Below are 22860 nucleotides of genomic sequence, written 5' to 3'. Positions count from 1 at the left end.
GCACCGGTTGAGTGAGAAAATACAAATTGATCGAGGGAAATTAAACCTCTGAAATTTGCTTCCAATCTTTATTCATTTAATTCATTATAAGTCAATGTCGATGATTCGTTGGATATAATGGCAGTAATATAAATATTTATCAAGAGACTGTTGCATCGAAAAATTCACTGCCAAGCGAAAACAGAAAATTTTATTTATATTTCAATTTATAAATCGAGTGAATGAATTTTTAAATATTTTTTTGTCGCTCAAAAATTTTTAATTCCATTAGACTTGCGGTGACATTTAAATTTCTCGGAACTTTAATTAAATTTTGAAAATTTATATTTAAAGGGATTTCGGAATAATTTATGCATCGTTTGCGTGTGAAAGCCCATTAGCATTATGCTGACAAGAATAGAGTGGCAACGGCTGAGTGAAAATATACAAATCGATCGGGGAAAATTAAACGTTTGAAATTTGCTCCGAACAATTTATTTTATAATTATTGGACTTTACAATTTTCAAAAAATTACTCGCTTTTCTAAACTAGGATCTCTTTGAAAAAACATCTAAATTAGAACAAATGACATCTCGAACTTCCAAATCATTAACCTCTTAACAGAACACGAATGTTTTTCGTGAAAGTGGAATTACACTATCGATTGAAGAATCCGGATCGCGGATTCTAGAATCCCGCCTGAAATGCAAGTGATTAAACAATAGATCAGTTAGCCATTTGACGTTAAGGGCTTTCCGCTCTGAGTTTGTGGAAATTTATCACTGATTATTCGACCACGAACACTTTCTACTAGTGAACATGTTGATGCCGATGGAGCACTCTAATGATGCCCAGTAGTCACGATTGACAATCAGCTCCAAATAAGGAATTAAATTCCTGGCTTTCCAGATGCTAGATTAATTTTCTAAATGAAGCAGGCAAGACCGAGGGTAAAATTGGACTTTTATCGATTCCATCAACTTATGTAAGAAAACATAAGTAAATTGACGAATCAACCCTAATTTAATTTAATTGATTGAAGTGGATTAATTAGATTAATGAGATTAACTGGAAGTAAACTCAAGATAAATAACCTAATAACTCTATTAAATAGCGGAGGGATTTAGGAGAGATTTGGTCATTACAACAAGACCTATTATTTCTCCGAAATCCTAATCATTATAAAACTGTTAATTTAACCTGGTGCCACCGATCATTACTTAAATGACGAAATTAAACCCCGAAAAAACGTCACATACTTCGTACGTGTGGTCGGCCCCCCATTACGCAACTCATGTCCTGATTTTCCAGACGTTTGATTAATTTCCTAAATGGATCGGATAAGATCGCGGCTAAAATGTAATTTTTGTGAATTTACGTAAGGGATAATCAGTTTGATAAATCGATAAATAACTGATTACTCAATTAACTCGATGATTATAGGTATTTTAAAGCACAAAATGGTTAACAGTGTTTTCAACAAAATCATAATCTCAATCTCGAAAAGTGTAAATATATTATGATACCCACAGGCCTATCGATTTTCTCTTGTCTGATTGATCGAAATACAAATGATGAAATTAAATATCGAAAAAACATCAGATACTTCGTACGTGTCATTCGTCTCTCATTATGCAATTGCGCTGAAGGCAGAATTACAAAAAATAAAATTTTAATGCAAACGTCGAAGAAAAAACGGGGGAGGGAGAGGGGGATGGCCCAGATCGTTCCCCTTCAGCTCCCAATGACTTTTGTGCGGCGATTACGTGACTCGCATGCTAGACACCCACCAAAAAACGACAATTGTAACTTATCCTGTGTGAAAAACGTGTGGAAAAATGGACCATTAATTTTCAATTGAATCTGTGAAATAACGGTGTTTTTCAATGGTTTGTGAGATTTATATTCACTACATGACGCTGGACGTGTATAGTTTGTTTATAATGTTCATACCATATTTCTTGACTGATATTTTCGAGCCAAATAATTTTATTCAGGTCATTTGACCCCTGATCCAATTGTTTTCCGTTGAAATTATTTTTGTTTTAATTGTGGAGTGAAGGGATTCCATTTCTCGCTGGTGGTAACTAGAGGGTTTGCACCCCCCGCAGCGATTTTTTCCTTTCCATAAGATGAATTTGGGGGAAATGCAGAAGGGAAAATTGATTTTTTCGATTAAACTTTGAAGGATACACCGAGAAAAAAGTTCTTGTGTTAATAATATTCTCTAATTACAAGCAAATTTAACTTTTTATGAAAAAGGAAATTGGAATCGAATTTATTATCATTCCCCAAAAAATTATTAATCAATTTTTGGACTTATTTCAATTTTTATGATTGCTTTGTCTTCTTCCAGTATTTTTATTCCTATCCTCGGTTCAATCTCCACCGGAAAATTCAAAAGCCAGAATAATGTTCAGTCCGATAAAACACGAATCAGAAGCAATAAAAATTGTTCCATCGGCCTGCGAACGAGATCCGTTGGATTGAAAGTGTGTTAGACACGCGTAGATACATTGCAAGAAGTTTTACCCGGTATGTCGAGGCACCGTTACTCCAACATCAGGATGAATCCCCCTCCTGTTGCGAGTTCAAATAAACAGTGAATCAGTTGATCTGATTTCAATCATCGTAGGCCAGTGGATTTAGGTTTTAACGTGTTTCAAGAATTCCAAAAGGTACGCTGATCCGTTATGGACTACATCGGGGGAAAATAATTGGTTCATTTTCCCTCAATAATTTTCTTTCCTTTCAATCTGATACAAAGAAATTACCATTTTTTTTATTGTTTGGGGGAGTGAGTGTTGTTATCGACATGTATGTGGGTCAAATTAGCATGAAGTATGGAGAAATTTATTGTTTATTCATTGCAGAGGAGATTAATAATTGGGGCTGAATGAAAAATTTGGGGTGAGAATGAATTAATCGTCTTTCGACTAATCAGTCCAGAGGAGAATTTGGCAAAAGGTGCTTCAGAAAATTTTGCACTCGACGATTGATCAAAGTCCAGGAATAATTTTGTGGAATAATTATCATCGTCACTGTTCCTTTGGATCCATATTATCGAAGCGTATTAGTAGGGTCAATTCGATTACTCGATGTTTCCATCTGTTTCTTCTGGTCTTACTCGATCTGCAGTGGCAAATTCAAATAATAATAAAATATCTCTGGAACAAAAGGGTATTAAAAATCCCTTTTACCTTTACCTTGAAACCCTTGAATACAATACAAAACAAAACGGTACCTGCTTGTTAGACTCATCTCTCGTCCCTCCTCCATGGCCATGTTATCACATCAAATCATCTCCAGAATAGAATGGAATTGTTAACTACTCCAAATTACAATACCATGTGACAATAACTCATCCACCGTTATGATCACCGAATTCCCCACGAAATTGAACTAATCCCGTTGATGTCAGCGATAACGTTAAATTACGAAGTAGGAGAAAAAAAAATTAATTGTGAAAGACTTTTGATTCGTCCTTGAGGCACCTACCTCTTATTTGCTCGCACATAAACGCCTCGTTTCACTCGTTGTACCGTTCAATCGATTCAGACAACGTAATGAAGCGTTATGTGTTGGCAAATTCAAATGCCCGTCAGTTAGATATGTCCCCTTTGGGGTGATAAAACCATTTTATTTAAAAAAATGTGAATTTTCAGTTCCGCATTCAAATGCAACATCGTAAATACTGTAATTACAGGAGGAGGCTCATCCAGTTAAAAGTGGAGGTAAATGTCATCAGTTGAAATTAAACGAGAATTCATATTTATTTCAGGCCTTTTGATTGCGGTTATAACGAAGTTCCTTCGTTTTTGCTGATCTCACGATTATCTCAGTGATGAGGGATTCCGGGAAAAAGTGTCGGAGAACACATTTTTTAGGCAAAATTGGGACAGAACTCTCACGAGATTTTTTAAGTTAAATAGTGAGTGGGAAATTGTGTCGTTAAATGTCAGGGATTGAATTGAGTGGTGGTACGTCCAGATAATTCGAGTATTCACATGGGTTTTAACTAAAATCACACCACTGAGGTAATTCTTAGCTTAAACCTTTTATGATGAATTAAATATGGGGCATTCAGACCTCAGGTGTTGTCCATGTTCATTGCCCCTTGCATTATTCACGTCACAATAGAGCTTGAAGGCGCTGACAGTCTGCGCTTACCAAGGCCATAACTGTACTATTCTTTCACGACTTGGTCAACACTTAGCACCCAGCCCTCCAATCATCCATTGGAGTAATTCACTCGTACTATCTCATCATTTTAAAAGGTTTTTTTTAACGACTGAGCGGGTGTCACCTCGCGAAAGACTTTACAGTAATTCTGCAATTCCAAGTTCCGTAATCCCAATTCACTTCCTTTTGTTTAAAGCGTATCCGCTATTTTATGGATTCCTAGGGTTGGTAATTATTTCCCAGGTAGAGTCGGAAACTGAGGTACGGGAAAAACCGTTTCACCGAGTGACATTTCAAATTTTAAAGGTCGTTATTAATATATGCAACTATCAAGTGCGTCACTTGACAGTATCAGACAGAGCTTGGACTTAAGATAAGTTATTACATTTTCAGTTCGGGGATTATTACATTTATCTCAGATAAATTTTGCAATTTTTGAGGTGATAACCCTCGATCGCTCGCCACTCTTCACCAGAATTGCTGGTTTTTTCAAAACATTAATCGAGCAAATGTGGTCGATAAGGCGAGCGATTGACATTCGGAAGCGACGCTATTGATATCTGAGACTTTGCTGTGACGCGACCTATTTTACAAAAATTAAGAATTTCTGGAAAATACAAATATACAGTAATTCTGTCACCCACCCCATTAGTCGTCCATCAATTAATAGTGGGTTCCAAATCATCTTGAGATAAAACTCAATTTAAGTCAATTTTATTTGATTGTGCGCACTATTTTGCAAACTAGTAGGTTAAAATCCACACAATACCAGCTTTTGAAAATGGAAATTTTTCAAGTTCTCCATTGACACCAGTATCATACCCCCCACGTCCTAAAGTCCCACCTCATGGGACTTGTCAAGAGTCAGGCATACGATATGGGCGTTGAGATTGTTGCATTAACGATCTCAACTGTCGTCATCAATGATTGCATCCGATATTGGTGCCTATTGACACAGTGACGGTAACAATAATCGGCGTTCAACGTAAACGGGTCGGTTGAGTTTAATCTAACTGTAAACACCGGTAGGAGACTGATTAATCGCCAGTGAGACGAGGCTGGTGGTCGTATCGTCTCGCTCGACTTTTCCTCACTCGTATTCACGTTGTATATAGATGTACAATGAGTGCATGTACCTGACTCACCTAACACTGAGGCCCTCTTCACGTGTATTACCCTCTTTCAGGTTGATTCTCATCTTTTTGTAATTCTCAGTCATTCCGTTGTTTTTTTTTCTCCCTCCCTCGCTTCCTTTACGCGTTAATCCCAACGTAATGAGTGACTTACGCGGTTACCAGTGACACACTAAACTTTTGAAGACGAGCATTGTTGGATTATAACGATTATGACAGTTCATAAATCATATGAAACGTTTCAGGAGTGGGAAAATTGCAAAACAATTAATTGTGACCTATTTTCAATAGGTTGAGATGAGGGAAGTGAATATAATTCAGTTTATCAAAATTCAAAGTATTAATTTCATCAACCTATTTTGGGATATTTCTGATTAATAGGTTCAGGGGTTAATTGACTCTCAACCTATTACTAGTTAGTAGGTATTTGGATGTTTATGATGTCTATGTCTATAATTTTTCAGCGATATTTGGGCAATATTCACTGTACCTGTCTCAATTCCTATTTTTAAATCCTATTAGGAGATTTTAGGTGAATTTAGTAGTAGGTTCGTTGAAATTTCTCAGTAAATGCACAAAATTTATAGATATATATCTAGACAGTTATCACGAATGTCATTTCATACGCGTAAAAATTTGATTCGCCATTTTGAAACTAGTAGGCTCGCAAAACAAGTGTGAGAAACTTTATTTTATTAAGAATTTTGTCGTCTGCGAATAAATTGCTATAATGTGAGCCTTCTAGTGTTGTCCGACTATAATGACCTCTACTACTCGCCGCAAATCTCTCAAGCCAAAAATACTGATAAAATCAAAACACGTGGGTCCGCAGGATACGAACAATTAAATCCAAAAATAAATAAAAAAATTATTGTATTCCCATGTAAACAATTCACTCGACATGTTAATTTTTAATGAATATGTACTTCACACAAGACTTATAATGTGCGGAAGTCGAGGAGAGGCTTCACCACTGGGACAAACCTCCAGCCCTCGTGCACTGTTTGCTCGGAAGTTCTTTTAACGTTTTACCATTGTCTTTGGGACAACAACCGCCTAACGGGTGAGAATTTTCGTGTGGCGCTTGTGCCAGTGCTATCTGTACTTCTACGTTACGGTCTTGTAAACTCGGTACTGGATAGCGTCCTAGTGCAAAAAAAAAAGGAAAAATGAGGCGGTTGAGGGAAAAAGCGTTGTAGTACTGGTTCACTCGGGCCCATTGACACTCGGCTGCAGACGCCCGTTATGTAAACCCTCTCAAAATCTCTCCTTTCTCAGTCGCGCTCCGAGTGGCACTCAATTACACAAGCGGTTTAACGGAATCGTTGACACGATAATTTGTTAACAATGCACTGCTCGATTTATTGAATTGTTATTGGTTGACCAGGTTTTCTAGTTGGACAATAGTCAAAATTCATTTCGACGGTTTTTTTCATTTCCACTGATTTGAGTTATTATTGAAATAATAATAGCACTGGAAATGGAAAGTTGAATTAATCGAAACACTGAATTTGATTTATTGGGATCATTGTTTATGTTTGTAGATTCATTTTTGAAAGCATAACGCTGTTAATACAATTTTCAGGAAATAAATATGGTACGCGATTCAACCAATAAATTAAGATCGAATATTTTGAATTTTAATGCCAGTCGAAAAAATAAATTAAACAAGTTTCCGGGGAAAGTTTGGAGTTGAAGCGGAAATTTCCTTCGCTCTCCAATGTCGCAATCCCATTGATCTCATCCCAAAATTTCTGGACAAACTTAAAGAAATTCTCTACAACTGGTTTTTAAATGAGACATTTCTATGGAATAATTTTTGAAATTCGAGTGACAGTTTCAGGTACGTGAAAGAAATGAGAGTAGTACTTGGAGTTAAATGTCACTCGTCATGCCCTAGTTACCATTATTCTAATTTTCGTACCCAGAGTCATTTTTTGTTGACTTTATTGATAGATGACAAAAAAAAACTGTCCTGAATTGTGGACAAATCGAACCGGAAAGCCGAGGGAACTGGCTGAACGCGTTGAAAGTACCGGGACTTGCTCCAGCTATCGACCAGTGACATTTAAACACTTAAATCACGGGAGACATGTTGAATTCGATGGTTCTTATGTTTCAATAATTATTCATCACACGATGAGAACTGCGTAATCATGATGATTCATCCGCATCTTCAATTTCCTTTCACGAAACATCAAACCGTTGAATGTAATTAACTGCATCGGTGAACAAACTTGGGTGTCATAACAGTAGTTGCCAGGCCTTTGTTCCTTCCCACACGGAGAACGTAAATTTAATCATGTTTTTCCCTTGTTAATTGAACAAATTATTGGAATGAACGACGTAGTCGCCTTTTTGCAGGACCGGAGAAAAAAAATGGATAAAGAGTAGTCTTGAAAAAAATGACAATTACGGTATCCCTAGTAATATCATATTTATTCAAAAATTATTCTTCTTGGAATAAATTTTATCCAACTTATCCTATCCTATCCTATACATAGGATAGCTATTTGGATATTGACAAGTGTATAGATACAAAAATTATCTCTATGTTGTGTGAAAAATATCGCTCGAGTCATTGTAATCTCTATAATTTCACAAAGTGTTGGTTTGAAAACCCAAGTCTGAGGCTGTAGTGTAAAAATGACTTTAAAATCAAACGAATTTTCCCAGAAAGAGAGTAAAATTTCTCCCGTATATTCTTGTCTTGTCATTCACTATTTCCCTGAAAGCCTTCTCCAGAAACAAGTCCAGACCTGGGTCAATTTCCCAATTAATGGCCCTTAAAATCGTGTTCCATAATTTATTTTCCTTTCAAATCTTTTTATCTGAGACCCATTCACAGCTTCAAAGCAAAATTCTCATTTGAGTTCGACTCGCTGATCGATTTTTATCACACAATATCAGAAAAAGAATCATATAAATTTTATTGACTGGCCATTGAGACATGGAAATTATCATTGGATATGCTCACTTGTGGAAAGTCCCGGTGAGAAACTGCGTTAACTTCATCGCTGAGGACTCTAATGACGTAACACGCACGAGCGTGCTTTCCCCGGGGGACGAATCATCAACTCTCGCGCATAACCCACGTGACCTATCCTCCCGAGCTCTATGTAATAAGCAACATCCATGAATTAATGTCACTCCTGTATTTTTTCCCCTTCGCTGTCTGCGAATTTTCAATGCTTCCGTAATTTCACTTTCTGCTGAATTCACTTTGAAGCCTAGTTGAAGTATTCATGACCCCATCAGAGAGAAGAAAAATCTCAAGATCCCGATTATTTTTTGTAAATCCGTTTTTTGATGTGTCGAAACACCACCTGATAAATTTCAGATGGTTCGGGCCAGTCGTAACAATTATAATAATTTTCAAAATTGTTAATTATTCATTAGGTCGAATGGAGTATCGATAGTTCTGCAGTTTTCTCTACACTATCGACGATTTTGGACGTCGTCATGAAGAATTTTAATTGATTTATTTACAAAATACCATAAATTTCTCAAATCTTGAAATTGTTTTATGACCACACCATAAATAAAGTGAAAATCGATTTAAAAAATTGGGAAATTGGTCTTCAGATAGTACGATCGATAGGTTTTCGTCAAGAAATAGCGATCTCACTGTAAATAAATTTTTTGGAACCGTAAAGTATAAAGTGAATCTAAAAAATTCGGAAATTTCAAATATAACGTGTGCAAGGCCACTACGAAGAGGGAAACCGTGAATCACTTTCAATGTTCGTAAAGAACTTGGACTCCTCAGGATCGTGCAGCCAATAGTCCAATGCAAAGAAAATTATTGTAAACAAATGGGAAAATGAAATTGATTTCAGCATAAAAGTAACAGCACAACTTCTCACTTCTCACAATAATCGTTGATGATGAGAATTGAGGGTGCGGTTCTCTTTCATTTTTTTGCTTGTAACACTCTTGGGATAAACGTGACTCAGATAAAATGGCAGGTGAATGTCTCAGTGAACGTGCCTCACCTCAATTCGACAGAAATATGCAAGTTAAAGGGATTGTTGAAATGAGCGGGCTATTAGGAGCATTGAATTTCCCACATGTATATATCGTCATTCATGTCTCAATAGACTCATTCCCAGATTCATGCGTCTCGATGCTATTCAAGAGATATTTCATTTTTTCTTCGAGATAATTAATTCCTTCTGATAAAATTTCATAACCTGTGTGTCTACAGGAGCCGCAAGGAAATACGTTTGAAGTGATCGAAACCGTAATTTTAACTAAAAATTAAAAAATTGAAAAAGACACGAATTCATTGAAATAACTCTATAATTTGGACGTATTATATTTTCCAAATTTATTAAGAATACATATATGACACAGAGGCCCTTATTTTATAGATTTTGTATAAGTTGAGCCGATTCACAATATTTATTCATATTTATTGAAATATAAATTTTTTCTGTACGAGTCGATGGGTTAAAAGTGGACTTTCAAAGATCAATCTAGAGATGACCCCAAAATGGTGGAGATTTTCCCAGAAAAGAAGTAAAATTGATCATTGTTTTCCCAGTTTTTTCCCGAGCTACAGACAAAAATCATCTCACAATCAGCTTCCCCACATTTTATTACATCCACTTAAAATTCGATTATGATGGCATCGAGGTCCCCTGACCTGAGAGAATGATGAAAATGACAATAAAAAAACCTGCGACTCTCCCCCACCACACGATAATTACAACTAAATACTTCCTGTGAATTCTCCAACTTCGTAATAATTCAAGCGGAAGTAGCGAAGTTATAAAACAATTTTATCATAATAAAAATTTTACCGAGTGAAAGAAATGTTACATGTCATATGTAAAAAATACAATTATACAGTGGATACAATGGAACTGAAGAAAGTGCAACCAGTGACTGACAATTTATCGTCACTATCTCACGCGCTTTTGGCCACCGCCTCCTTCCGTTTTTTTAAGCTCTCGATATACGGCGATGAAGTGGCGTTTGGAGACGAGACAATTTCACTTTTAGAAAGTACTCCACCTTGTCTTTTCGGTTGTAGCCGAAAACAGGTGATTACCGTCATTATCGCTGTGAAAATTCTATCATTACGGTATTTCCCGTTTTTTTTTTCAGCTCTAAAAATTCTTTTACGGGGCCGTGGGGGCTACATTTTCAATTTGTCCGGAAAATTTCACACTCCGACCACTCGCTGTAAATCCATTAAACTCCATTACTCCCTCAGATATTTAAAAAATCATTCAATCCTGTGCAATTGTCTTTAAATAGTGGCAAGTGGCAAAATGGATTTATGACTAAAGTTTGGAAGCGAAAATTTTCTGAAATGATTCACTTTCCCACGCCTTCCTCTCCTTCTCTACTTTAAAATAAATCCTGAATGAATAAAAAAAATAATCTTTTTCAGAAAATGGGGTCGAATAAAATAAGCGCATGTTGCATCTCTCGATTTGACAGGGAATATCGTTAATTAATTAAAAACTGTTGACAATTTGCGCTTTTCCGCCGTTAATTCTTTCGAACTTCAAGTGCTACATCGCCTGAACTCATTCAGGGGTCATCTTTTCTCGATGTCTATGATCAGCTCGTGATTATCAATGTCGATATTGCGACTGACGTTATCCACCCCCTCCCCCTCTCCTTCTATAGCCAATTGCCAACTTCCGGAATTGTGAAAATCGCGCATGAAGAATTTTTTAGAAGTGATTTTTTTGCCACCGAGGGCAGCCAGCACATTTCAGCCGATAACTTTCCATTATTATTCCAATAAAAAAAAATTATATCATGAAAAATACTGACAAGCGTTTGGTATTTGATTGTCGCTGAGGCAGTCACGTTAGAAAGTTGCCAGTTGCGGTTTCACTTCTCTACTTTTTCGCTGGCAGCTTCGCTCGCAAGTGAGATGAATCTTCCAGTGAGAATTTCATCTCATGATTTTTAATAGCTGGCTCGATGTGTCGTCAACCGTTGAACTTTCGACATTCCCCACTTCACCGATATTAGAGTCAATGGATTGGGAATAAAAATTTTTGTGACACCTTGGACTTTCAATTCATTCTGGTATCTGCGGTAATTTCTATTTTTAGAATTGTGGGTTTGGTCCAGGTGACACACTCTCACGAATTCCTGGAGTGACAACTGTCGGAATTTGGTATTTTAATTTATTAGAAATTTTACCGGTAAACAAATGTCGAAGTGGAGCTGTGGAATTTAATTTTTTTATCGACGACAAGATCGATAAGTTTATACAGATATTTTCTGGGAATTTGGTGCTTATGTGGTGCGTAATTAGTTTTTCCAAAAAATCGTAACAAGTTCACATAAATGTGATGAATATTTATAATAATATTTGATAATCATTTTTTCAAGTTACCCTTTCCCTTTCAACTCAATCCTTCGAAAGAGAAATTTAAAAAATCGAACAATTTCACCTCTTTTTTGGTAAAATTTCGTTCAGTCAATTGTCCCTGATACCCTCGCAATTACTAAAAACTGGAGAAATGTTGGTGAAGAAATTAATCACAAAAACGTGCATATAAATCCATAAAAGTATACAATTTCCATGTAAATGTGATGGCGATAAAAAATCAGAGACATTCGACTGCGAAGGAAATATCTGAAACCGGTGTCTTAATCGATCGCATACCAGTATTGAGATTTAGAACGGATGCACACAGCAGTCGAGCGGAAGTCCTTGATTTCTCCATAAACACAGTGAGCTCGTTTTCATTGATATTTCGTGACTCCTCAACGGGCCATAATCATACATGTTACTTGTCTCAGATAATAACAAGTGCAGCCACTGCAAGAGGCACACTTTGCTGATGGATCTCGTCTAAATCTCATCTGCGAGAAAATTTCCTCTAATTATTACGGATATTCCTGCTTTCGCTATATTACCAAATATATCAGGGTGCTCCGATTGAACTCTTACACTAAAAAACCCCAACATTCAGATGTTGGCTCAATATTTCTATGGGGAAACAATTTTCACCTAAAAATTGCGCAACTGATGTGCTTCCCAATGACTACTGCGACCTTCTGCGATTCTCCCATAATCCTACCCTGTGCCAACGTTGCGCCGACATTGCTGCAACGTGTTCAGAAATAATTAATCAATTAATCACCCAATCGACCCCATCTCCGAACTCGGTTTATGCCGCACGAAACCGAAGATTTCTACCTCAGATTCCATTTAATCGGATAATTATCTTTAACGTTATCGTCAACAACAAACAAATTAATTCGAAAAACATAGTTAAACATTATTTCTACAGTTATCTCGCTCTCTTAAACAGTCTGCAAATATTGTCCCCAAACATTCCTAAAAACCTCAATTATTGTTTGAGCAGCAATAAATCATTCCTCTGAACCTCGTAAATTTGAATAATGAATGGAAGTCGTACACACGTGTTTCAATTGTATGCTGACACTACGTGCAGGTATCCTCTCGTCTCCTGCTAAAAGGCAGACGGGTCACCTGAAGCTGGTCAGTGTGTCGTAGCCCGTTATTGGCCTGAGGCTACTTTTTAATTCGACAGATTCCACCCCCCCCCCTCCCTCCCTGCCCTCCCACTGGCACCATGGTTTCGTCCCTCGTGATATATCCACACGTAGGTCTTCGCGTCTCCTCTTCTTCGTCAAGTGTAAATCGTGATCGTTAATGTCTCTCCGTGATTTCTATTCCTCCGCGTTTTTTTTGGATATTTAGGACAGGCTCGACACTCGATGAAAAAACTCCAATCGTCTTTTCTCTATTGATTGATTGATTGAGTGAACTGTGCATTGTGCACTATTTGGTCAGTTGGTTACGTCTGCAAAGATTCATGCTAATTCACCGTAGGATTTTTTACGGGGATAATTGCCTTTTAATGAAACAATATAGTTAGGAGTTCAGAATTTTTGAAGGAGACGTTCAGCAATTCGGATGCACGCAAAAAAAATTTTGAATAAAAATTTAAAACTCTGGAGGACGAAACGTGGGACGGAATGAGGTACAGCCACTTTTTAGGTCAAGTTTTGGGGGAAAAATTAGAATTGGGAGGGAAATTTTTGTGATAAAACTGAACCTCGTCCCTCGTGTCATCCCCTGGGGGATAATTTTTAGGTGAAATTTATTTTTGTGTGTTCAGAATAAACGTTTGTTGTTGTTGCAATTGTGTGGTTCTCTCATTGTGTTATTTTCAGGTTCCTTGATTTTTTATCTTTCAAAAAATGTCAATTGATAAAGGACAGATGAGACTTCATAATAATATGGAAACGTAAATAATGTATTGGCAAAAAAACATATAATATGTTAATGATGGGAATGATCCACTTGTTTCTTTATGTAGCCCTTCTGCAGTCTGAGGAAGAAATTCCACGACTTTCATCGCCAGATTCCATAAGATGTCCGTTTTACCCCACCTTTCCCTGTACCCAGAAAGATAAAGAACAACCTTCGCAAAGATATTTAGCACTAGTCCCAATTGCAAGGACAATTTGGTTATGACAAAAAAGCAATTTCTCGTGCCGAGTAGAATTAGACTAATTTATTTAACCGTTTTCTTACCCTCGATTCTAGAATATTTTGACGCAAAAACGGCTTAACTGATTGGAGCATTGAGAGTGCATAAAAAGAAGGGAAGTTTTATTTTATTTGAAAGTTTTCATTGAGAAGAACATTAGTTAGTGGTAGTAAACACCAGTGATTGGAATTTGTCCTCAATATCACTCATTGGCTACTGCTACCGACTGGAGAATGTTTTCATAAATATTTTAATGCGTCGAGATGGAAATGAAAATGGAGAGGAGAACATTTTTCATGATTACGTAGACAATCATTAATTAGTGATGAAATATGTAGTTGAGGGAGAAGTTTATCAATATTTTCTTCAAAATTATTTTCAGAATAGTCCCTGACAATCATTAAGTTGGTCGAAAATGTCAGGCCCATTTTTCATTGTCAAATTTTTTGTTCATAATTCGGTAAATAATTCAGTAGTTGTCAAGGAAAAAGGAGGTGTGATTCCGTCTGTGACCCTCCCCCTCCCCCGAGGGTTAATCATTGCCATCAGCTTCTCTCGACAATTTTCACAGACTAATGAAGCTCCATCGACACAATCTAAATAATCTAAAATTTATTGATGAGCAGCATTAAAAACTGAAAGTGTAATTAATTTGAATTTCCTCAGCAAGAAGCACACAAATTGCCCAGAGAAATTGGTAATAAATTTCACGGATAATATAGTTATACAGTGAAAAATGCATATGTTAGAAAATTGAATGAATTTTAAAATGGAGGAAAAATTGACGTAACAGAATAGCGAGGCACACGTTTTCCCATAAACGTCTTAATTGCCATAAAACGAATTACTTAGCGTCAGAGCTATTTCAGCGTTGGCTAGTAGAGCGATAGACCGTTGCTATCTCCTTTTGCGGATCTTAGACGTTTGTTCGGGGCTATCGTACCCTCCTCTGGCTACAGCCCGCTGTAGTTGGAGTTGTGCGTAAGAGGAGAAATAATTTTTTTTTAATTCAGGGGAATAAAAACCTAAACGTTTTCCGCCTTCTGCATATCCAATGTGTTTTGTGGCCAACGGTGAAGAACCATCTTTCTACTTCGTCCTCGTTCTTCGTATTGCTTACGAAATTTCAGATTTTTTTTCCGGAACATTTTTGCGAGAGACTTTTCAGGCAAACTAGGACAATAAATTTTCTCCATAACTCGATTGATTTTCCATTGAATATTTTTTAATATAAAAAATAAGAGATGAAAAAATTTGGAAAATTGTTTATACACAAAACGTTTAGTGACCTATGGTTTTCAGACCGTTAACGTCTCAAAAATAGTCTGCGAATTATTTATCGGAAAAGAAATGTTTATTTCGAAAAAAATGATCGTAAAAAATCCGTTATGTCATCATTCACGGACCATGATTTCAGTATTAGTGTTTGGTGAATTGAATCGGTATTAGTCGAATGGTCCTCACAAATGTGTGTAAAGGGAATATGTTAATGGACCCGTTGGCTCCGGCGACCTTCTTCGGTTATCCGTCGTATTCCTTTCGACGCGTTAGAAAGTACCGCTCCATGGATTCACCAATATTTAGGTCAAACCTGATCCGTTCTTGCGTTGGTCAGTCTCGGAATATTTACCATGCCATTTTTCACAGTGGTACCTGTCTCGATCACATCAACCGTCATTCTCAATATTTATTTTTCCCGTCTTCATGAGTTACCTCTTTATACGAAAAAAAAGAATAATTTTGCGAAAAAAAATTCTCCATACAGCTCATTTTTTTTTCGCAAATTTGCAATTAATTAATTTGCCAGAAGAATCAGTCCTTGATTTCTTCTTATTAATGGACTTTTACTCAATTAAAATTTAATTAACTCTACAAAGTTCAAAGATTCTGAAGAAAACCATAGAATTGAAAATTTGCAAATCGAGAGTTAGTTTGCAGTGACAATTTTCTAAATAAAATCCCCTCAGAAATTATGTTATTGCTAAAAAAAACGTTCAAATAACTAATGTAAACCCCAGAATGTCTTCCTTCACTTCATATTCATTATTTCACTTTTTCCAATCTCTCCCATCATTCACAATTATTCTCGTTGAAGTAACGACATGATTAACAAAAAATAATAATTTTGCAATACGTTACGCAATATAACAAGAGTACCCGAGCATCCGGGCCGCACTTTCACCCTCGTCTAACCCGAGAAAAAGGCCATGATTCTGTAATCATTTCCAACAAATACCGAACGAGAGCAAATGGCCCCGGTGCATTAATCGAAATTCCCCAGAATAAAAAACATCGCATTAATTCGTCATGAAAATTAATTCATCGATTCTTGCCGTTTCTTGTCTCGCACATTTTCACTGAATCTATTCATTACAAATGGGAGACTGGGGAAATTTAGTCGACAGTGAACGCGGAAGAGAAGTAAATTTTTATGAATAAAAAAAAAAAATGGGGGGAGGGAAGAAATATGCAATGCGCGATGACGTAGGATGGTGAGAGTATCAAATGCAATACGAGGTGAGACTTTACAACGTCCGGGTAACGGGAGCCGTTAGAAGACCTTGGGGTGACCAAGAGCCCGTGACTACTGTCTACTTACCTCTGAACTTAACAAATAAACAAAAATAAATTATGCTGCAGTGAAGGGGTAGAGCGAGTTTTATTGAGTACGGAATGATCTCTAGGGCGATTGGTTCTTGAGGAGAATGACAGGAGTATTTGTGCGGCAAAGTTCCGCAGTTGTAAGAAATGTTGGTAAATGTTTAGTAGACTCGCACCAACTGTTTGGCCAGAGGTTGAAAAAAGTCTGAGTGGGAGTGTAGATAATTACCGGAAGGCTTTTCCGTAATTTTCCATCAGTCTGACGGTGTCAGAACATGAATGTAATAGGCTTTCGATAGAAATTTCACAGGATTTAATAGGATTTTTTTAAGGTGCCCAGGACATGCTCTGCAAATGCAAATGCTCACGGAAAAATAAAACTAAATTTTAATGAAACCACATTTCTACGTTTTTTAATCGTGAAACTTATTGTGAAAAGATTGTTTTTCTTCAGCTGTTGATTTATGGTAACGGAATGTTAATGATTTGTTGGACATGTATACACTTGTTTCTGAATTAGCTACAGAGTGTAATACTCGCGGACACATGAAGAAGACAGTTGAAATATCCGTTGAGTGTGGAGATTACTCTTGTTGTGGTTTCCCACGATCAGAAACTTTCTCCGCATCAATGTATACACCAACGCACACAATCATTCGGTCAGCCAAATGGTGGTGTTAAAGACCCCACAGGTGCCGACACATCTTCACCGCAGGTTGTTCCGAGGATCAGGAATTGCTCCGTTTAAGATACACTTTAATTTTAGGTGCGGGGGAAGACCGTGGAAATAATGTCGATGATTTAATTATTTTTGTGGTGATTGAGATTTTATACTTGATCTCCTGAGGGGAGAAATTTCTTATTAAAGTTTCAGACTCACGGAAGAAAGTCCGCAAGATATTTGATTCTAATCTCCGGGAGAAATTGATAGGAAAATATTTGTGATTTTGCTCTTTAAATATTACGGAAATTAAATTGAGAAGAGAGAAATTATTGGCGTTGGTGGGACTAATGTCTTTCCGGTGATGTGGTCCCAGAAAATGTCAACATATTTTTGTAGAGAATTTTAAGAATTTTGGGTTTTTATACGGTTGAGAAATTCCTGAAATAAATTTTTTTTTTGAGACGTTGTGGTTCAGAAATATTTTTTTTACCATTCCACATCGCCAAATATGGATCTTGTGAATATGTTGCAGAATTCTTAGAAATATTATCCAAACAAATATCTTCTGAAGATTATTTTGAATATTTTTTTTGAGGAGCTAAGAAAATGTTCGGATGACGATATTTTTTCAAGAGCTTTGGAAGACAATTTTTTTGCATATTATTTTACGTGTGATTATATAAAATTCATAACCATTCAAAAGTATATTGCCAATTTATGCCCAAAAATGATCAGGTCATATGAAATCATAATGAATATTCCACTTTTTTGGGCGCCGTTTAATGAGTTTATTTTTCTGACTTGTAAAAACCGATGAACTCGTGCTCCATTGATTCCCCTCACGTGCCAACTTCCTCGAACTAATACTCTTCTGTATGGGGACGATGAATGAACCAGACGTGACCCGATGCCCTCAAGTCCACCGCACCTGTGCTCAATTCGCACGCAATTCCCATCTTATCTCCTTTTTTTCCACTGTCCTCTATGGTCAGTGGTACAATCCACCTTCCTGTCGCATCGTACCACACCCCATAACAGAAGTAAACATTGAGAAATACTATTGAATTGCAGTAAGAGGAAGTGTGTCCCCTGTCTAGTGAATACTGACCTGGCGGAGTGCCCAATAACCACCACAAGTCTTCAATAAAACATGACTACTGGAATTGTCTGGTGTTCGTGATGAGGCCAATGGTGTTTAGGTGTCAGCCAAGGGGGAGGAGGTGGACTCCATGGATGACTTTTCAAACATTTTACTATTGCAGACCCGTTTATGGGGAATTCATGGAGAGGAATTGCTGACTGTTCCCATTATGTTCGATCTTATACAAAATTTCAATGACTCCCATTCATGATTTTCAATAAATCAATCAATTTTTGCAAATAATTTTCGAATTGAATTGGTAATCAATCGATTAAAATTCTCGGCTTCCTACTCGAAAGCACAAAACTCAAACAATATCGTCTTTCCTAAAATGAAAAATAATCGCTCCAATCACCGACATCCACCAGAACATTTAAATGTTCATTTACATTTTCCAGCAATTCAGTTAAATTAATTTTCCTCCATTACTATATCCATGTATTCATTCTTAATAACCCATGAATAAATTGAAGCATCTGAACTATTAAAAATTAATAGTCGATTTCGAGACTCTTGATTTTATTCATAACCACAAAAGTCCGTTATTATGTACAATTAAATCTCCAATGAGAAGAACCGCTCGAACATTTCCCCCCAAGTCATCAATTCTTGAACTGAATAGACAACTTAAAAAAGTGTAAAACCCCGTTTTATTGCCATTTCGTTTATGGTTTTTTCTCGGCCTCCAGTTGAAACAAAATTGTAAACGAAGTTATGGGCGGAGCGCTTAAATCCTCGGAATGTTTGGAGATGTATCGTAAAAATCATGCTGCACTTGTCGAAAAATAAATGTAACAAGGCAGACGTTTAGTGCCGACTTTTGCGCCTGCAATAGTAGAAATATGCGCAACCGAGTTTTTCACTCGTCAAGAGAGGAGTCGGTCAGATAACTGTTCATAACGCCGAGGCCCCTCTGTGACTCAACTACGACATTGCTTTAATTACATTACTTTGACTGACTCATGTCGGTAATAACAATAATCTCGCGAATAAATGCGTTTTTATATCTGGTTATGATAGCTCCGAGCGTTATCATTAAAATAATCAACAAATTCTGTGGTACTGGGCCTATCATTGAACCCAAAGGGATTTGATTTTTCAGTAAAATTTCAAGAAACGATTGGCTGTTGCAATGGACCAAATTTAAGTTTCAAAAAAATCAAATAAATAAAAAGCCCGAATACGCGGATTTTTCATTTTGTCCTGAGTTTATTTGCAAGTGCGTTTTCCTCAGATCGGAGGGAGAATTTTGAATTTGGGGAAAAATCTGAAATCCGTCAAGGAAAAATGTCAAAGCGCATTAAACAAAAAAAATCATTTAAGAAATGTTTCAAATCTCTTTTAGATTCTAAGATAGCTCTCAAGAACTGGCTCATATCCGCTCATCAAAAATCCCTTCGCTAGAATTTCATCACCCCTGAAGCATTATCTTTTGTTCCAGATGATGGAAGAGATTACGCAAGGCCCGCCGAGCACTACGGTAAGTCCATATTCCCTCAAAGTAGTAAATTCGCTGCATGGTTAGACAAAAGGTTGATGCGCATGGTAGTCCGCTGGCTGCGATCCACAAACTTCAGCTGAATAAAAAAAAAACAGATCCCTTAGCGGATTAATTTTCGTTGAATTGCGTATTCTTATCGGGCAGTACAGTACCACCTAATTCTCTTCTCTTTCACTCGTCTGCTCTACATTTTGTGTCAGCGGAACTATCACTGAGGTAATTAATTAACCAGAGTTACAAACTATTACAACACAAAGGGTAGATCAGACAATCGCTTGAGTTTCATAAAATTCTCATAACTTGCTCCATTTCGTTGACGTTTTTTTTTCGCTATTTCACACATTTCTTTCATACTCACGCTTCAGCTGATTATTTTAAAAAATTCTCTCACTCGATGATTTTTCCATTTTAACACGAATTTTCTACATTCAACTATTGATGATGTTGATGTGTGGTGCATCGTGTTGACGCACTGTGCGGCTGTTCAAACCTGATGAGTGAGGACTTTCCTTCAACACATGTTTCCATCATTTTATTACACACTTGCTGTCTGCTCCGATACGAATCCACCGAGGAGTTATGAAATACGACACCTGTAAATTACGAAAAACTGTTTTAAACATTCGCTAATGAAGCGGTAAAACGACTGAAGTCGATTTAGCGGAGTTTTCGAGGAACTTGACTGAATATGAGGCAAATAACAAAATTGTCCTGCTGAATGTGTTTGATAACTGGACTGAGAGCAATTTTTAATAAAAAATTATCCTACCATTGTATACAATCGTAACATGATAAATTAAATCGGAAATTGCTCTCCATGTGGTGTAAAGCATGCGTCAAAAACTTCAAAGAGCGGAATTGAATTACTCAAATAGTCCAAATCGACATAAACCGTTCTACCCCTTCGTTGGTCGATTATTTGAGTGGCGAAGTAGTGAGAAAAGTAGATCATTCGTACCAAAAACCATGATTATTATTTACTAAAACCTAATTTGATTCAAAGGCAATTTTTGCTAATTTTTCAAAATTTCATCTCCACCACTTCTCCACTCACAAAACACCATAAATAAATCCCCTGTTATATTTTAATATTTGTAAATTTATATGAAACAAATAAGTTTACTGAGCGTGTAAAGAATATAAAAAACGAGGAGATGAAATAATAAAAAAATGTATTATATTATACAGGGCTCTGTACTAACGTTCGTCTCTTTCTTTTTTGTTTTTTTTATCTGTTTTCTACTACTGCTCCCGCCTGCCAATGTCCCCGTCTCTTCAACTTCTTTTCAACAACTGTGGATAACGTCGTGGCCTCCAACGTCTGCCCGTCAACCTCCTCTAACAACTCAACTAAACAAAAAAAAAAACAATGACAAATAAACTGGACAACCCTGACGACCCGACGAACGACCCCAACTGCATTAAAAAATCAACCATCACAATACCCGATCGACCAAACAGAACGTCGGGCAAGATCAGTCCCTCAAGTAGGTTTACTAGAGTCCACCGCGCGAACTTTCGTCCTGGACGGTGCCAGTACTGAGTACGCGACTCAAGTGGTGGGCACAACTCTCGACAATGGTATTTATACCCGAATTCTAGCGACATCGAGTCGTGTCTTCTACGATAAAGACAGTATAGTACCAGATTCGGCGAGTCCCTACTTAGTGTATCCATCAAGAGTAGAACAGGACAAGTGGAAGGTATTGAATGGTGTAGTTGATGAGGCACCAGTATTACGAGAGGAGATCACATCCTTCACATCGTCCTCCTCATCGTCCTCATCATCGTCGGGTCCTTCCGGCGATACTTCTGATCGTGAAAACGACATCTTCGAGATGCGTCGAGAATTTAACAACGAGCACCAGAAGTTCAAGCCAGCGAAGCCTAGAATCAATCTGCCAACGTACACTGTCAAACAGGAATTGATGGGTGGCCAGGGTCCAATTGGAGGTGGTTACGATCATGAGGAGACCGAGGCTAGGAGCTACCGACCTAGAGTACCAAAGATCTTTAAGCCCCAGGCCATTCGCCTGAGCCAGAAGAAAGAGCCGACGAAGCCGTTGGCAACAGTCACCTATCATGGATTTGCGGATTTCACGACAACCGTTGGAGATACTGTCATTGTGTTCTCTCCATCAACGGCTCCACCTGCCGTTGGTCGAGCTGCTACGACGATCAAAGGAGACGCTACACTGAGACCTGACGATGGAAATGCCATCTCAATTCAACCGACCAATGTCCTCAGCGGACAGGACAGGACGAGAGATCCTCTCTTGGAAGCCATCAATGGACGGAGTTCGGGAAAAGAGAGCTTGAAACCTAGTGTTCAGCAAAGGAAGGAGGAAAGCTCTTCTACGAAGCAGACACCTATTCTCCTGGTGCCAACTGAGGACACAAAACCAACAGGTCTTCTCAAGGTCGTTGATTCAACGACAGCTGTTGACGGTACTACGACTCACTACAAGAGCAGCATCTTCGGGACATATATTGGGACAAATTACGCGCAGATCATTCACACATCCTCTAATGTTTATTTCTTTCCTGATGAAACTACCACGACGGTCGACGATTATATCACGAACAGACCGGAGGAAACAGAGTCTACTGAGGATACTCTTACCACATTTGGAATTGTAGAATTCACTACTCCGTTATCTGAGATAGAAGAGGACACGGCTGCACCGGAGGAGAACGAACTCACGACTCCGGTGGAAGACGTTGCAGAAGAGATGAACTCCATTACGACGATGAAGGTTGAGACAACGACACCGATGGACCCTGAAATTCCTAACGACATTGTTGATCCTCAGGGCAGAAGCATCAAAGGAAACACGAAGAATCGTCTGGGAGATGGGGAAAAGGCTCAGCAGTTTTCCACGAAATTACTTCCTTCGGAAGTTTATAAAACTTTCACGTACTATACAACTTTCTTCATTCCTGATGAGACGAATGCAGATCTGACGACGACATCCATCAGATCTCGAGAAGTCATTTCGTCCGAAATATCTTATCTCACGGAATTGGTTCCCAGTGGAGTTGCTCCTATTTCCACAAGCATCAGCCCAACTGGAATTGCGACTCCGTCACCACCGCCCGCTGATTCGAAGATCGTTCGTGTTAAGGAAGAAGAAGATGAGCCGACAACTAAACGAGA

General features: G+C 37.6%; 1 protein-coding gene and 1 long non-coding RNA gene across 4 annotated transcripts in view; one reads left to right on the top strand and one right to left on the bottom strand.

Moving 5' to 3' along the window:
- The window catches only part of LOC135163191 (uncharacterized protein), a 43508-nt gene that overhangs the window by 2469 nt on the left and 18179 nt on the right, over positions 1-22860 (top strand). For all 3 annotated transcript variants that reach the window (XM_064122453.1, XM_064122452.1, XM_064122451.1), the window contains exon 2: positions 19644-19682. In XM_064122453.1, coding sequence (XP_063978523.1) covers positions 19644-19682 — 39 coding nt within the window. The remainder of the gene's footprint in view (positions 1-19643; positions 19683-22860) is intronic.
- Positions 19392-20972, bottom strand: LOC135163193 (uncharacterized). Its single transcript, XR_010299083.1, has 3 exons — positions 20906-20972; positions 20062-20296; positions 19392-19779 (listed from the first exon to the last, which is right to left on the bottom strand). It is a non-coding gene; the product is annotated as an uncharacterized LOC135163193 (long non-coding RNA).

This window comes from Diachasmimorpha longicaudata, chromosome 5 (assembly GCF_034640455.1).
Source record: "Diachasmimorpha longicaudata isolate KC_UGA_2023 chromosome 5, iyDiaLong2, whole genome shotgun sequence".
Classification (NCBI taxonomy): Eukaryota; Metazoa; Arthropoda; class Insecta; order Hymenoptera; family Braconidae; genus Diachasmimorpha; species Diachasmimorpha longicaudata.
The sequence above is the reverse complement of the archived record's forward strand: the minus strand, read 5'-3'. Positions and strand labels throughout refer to the sequence as shown.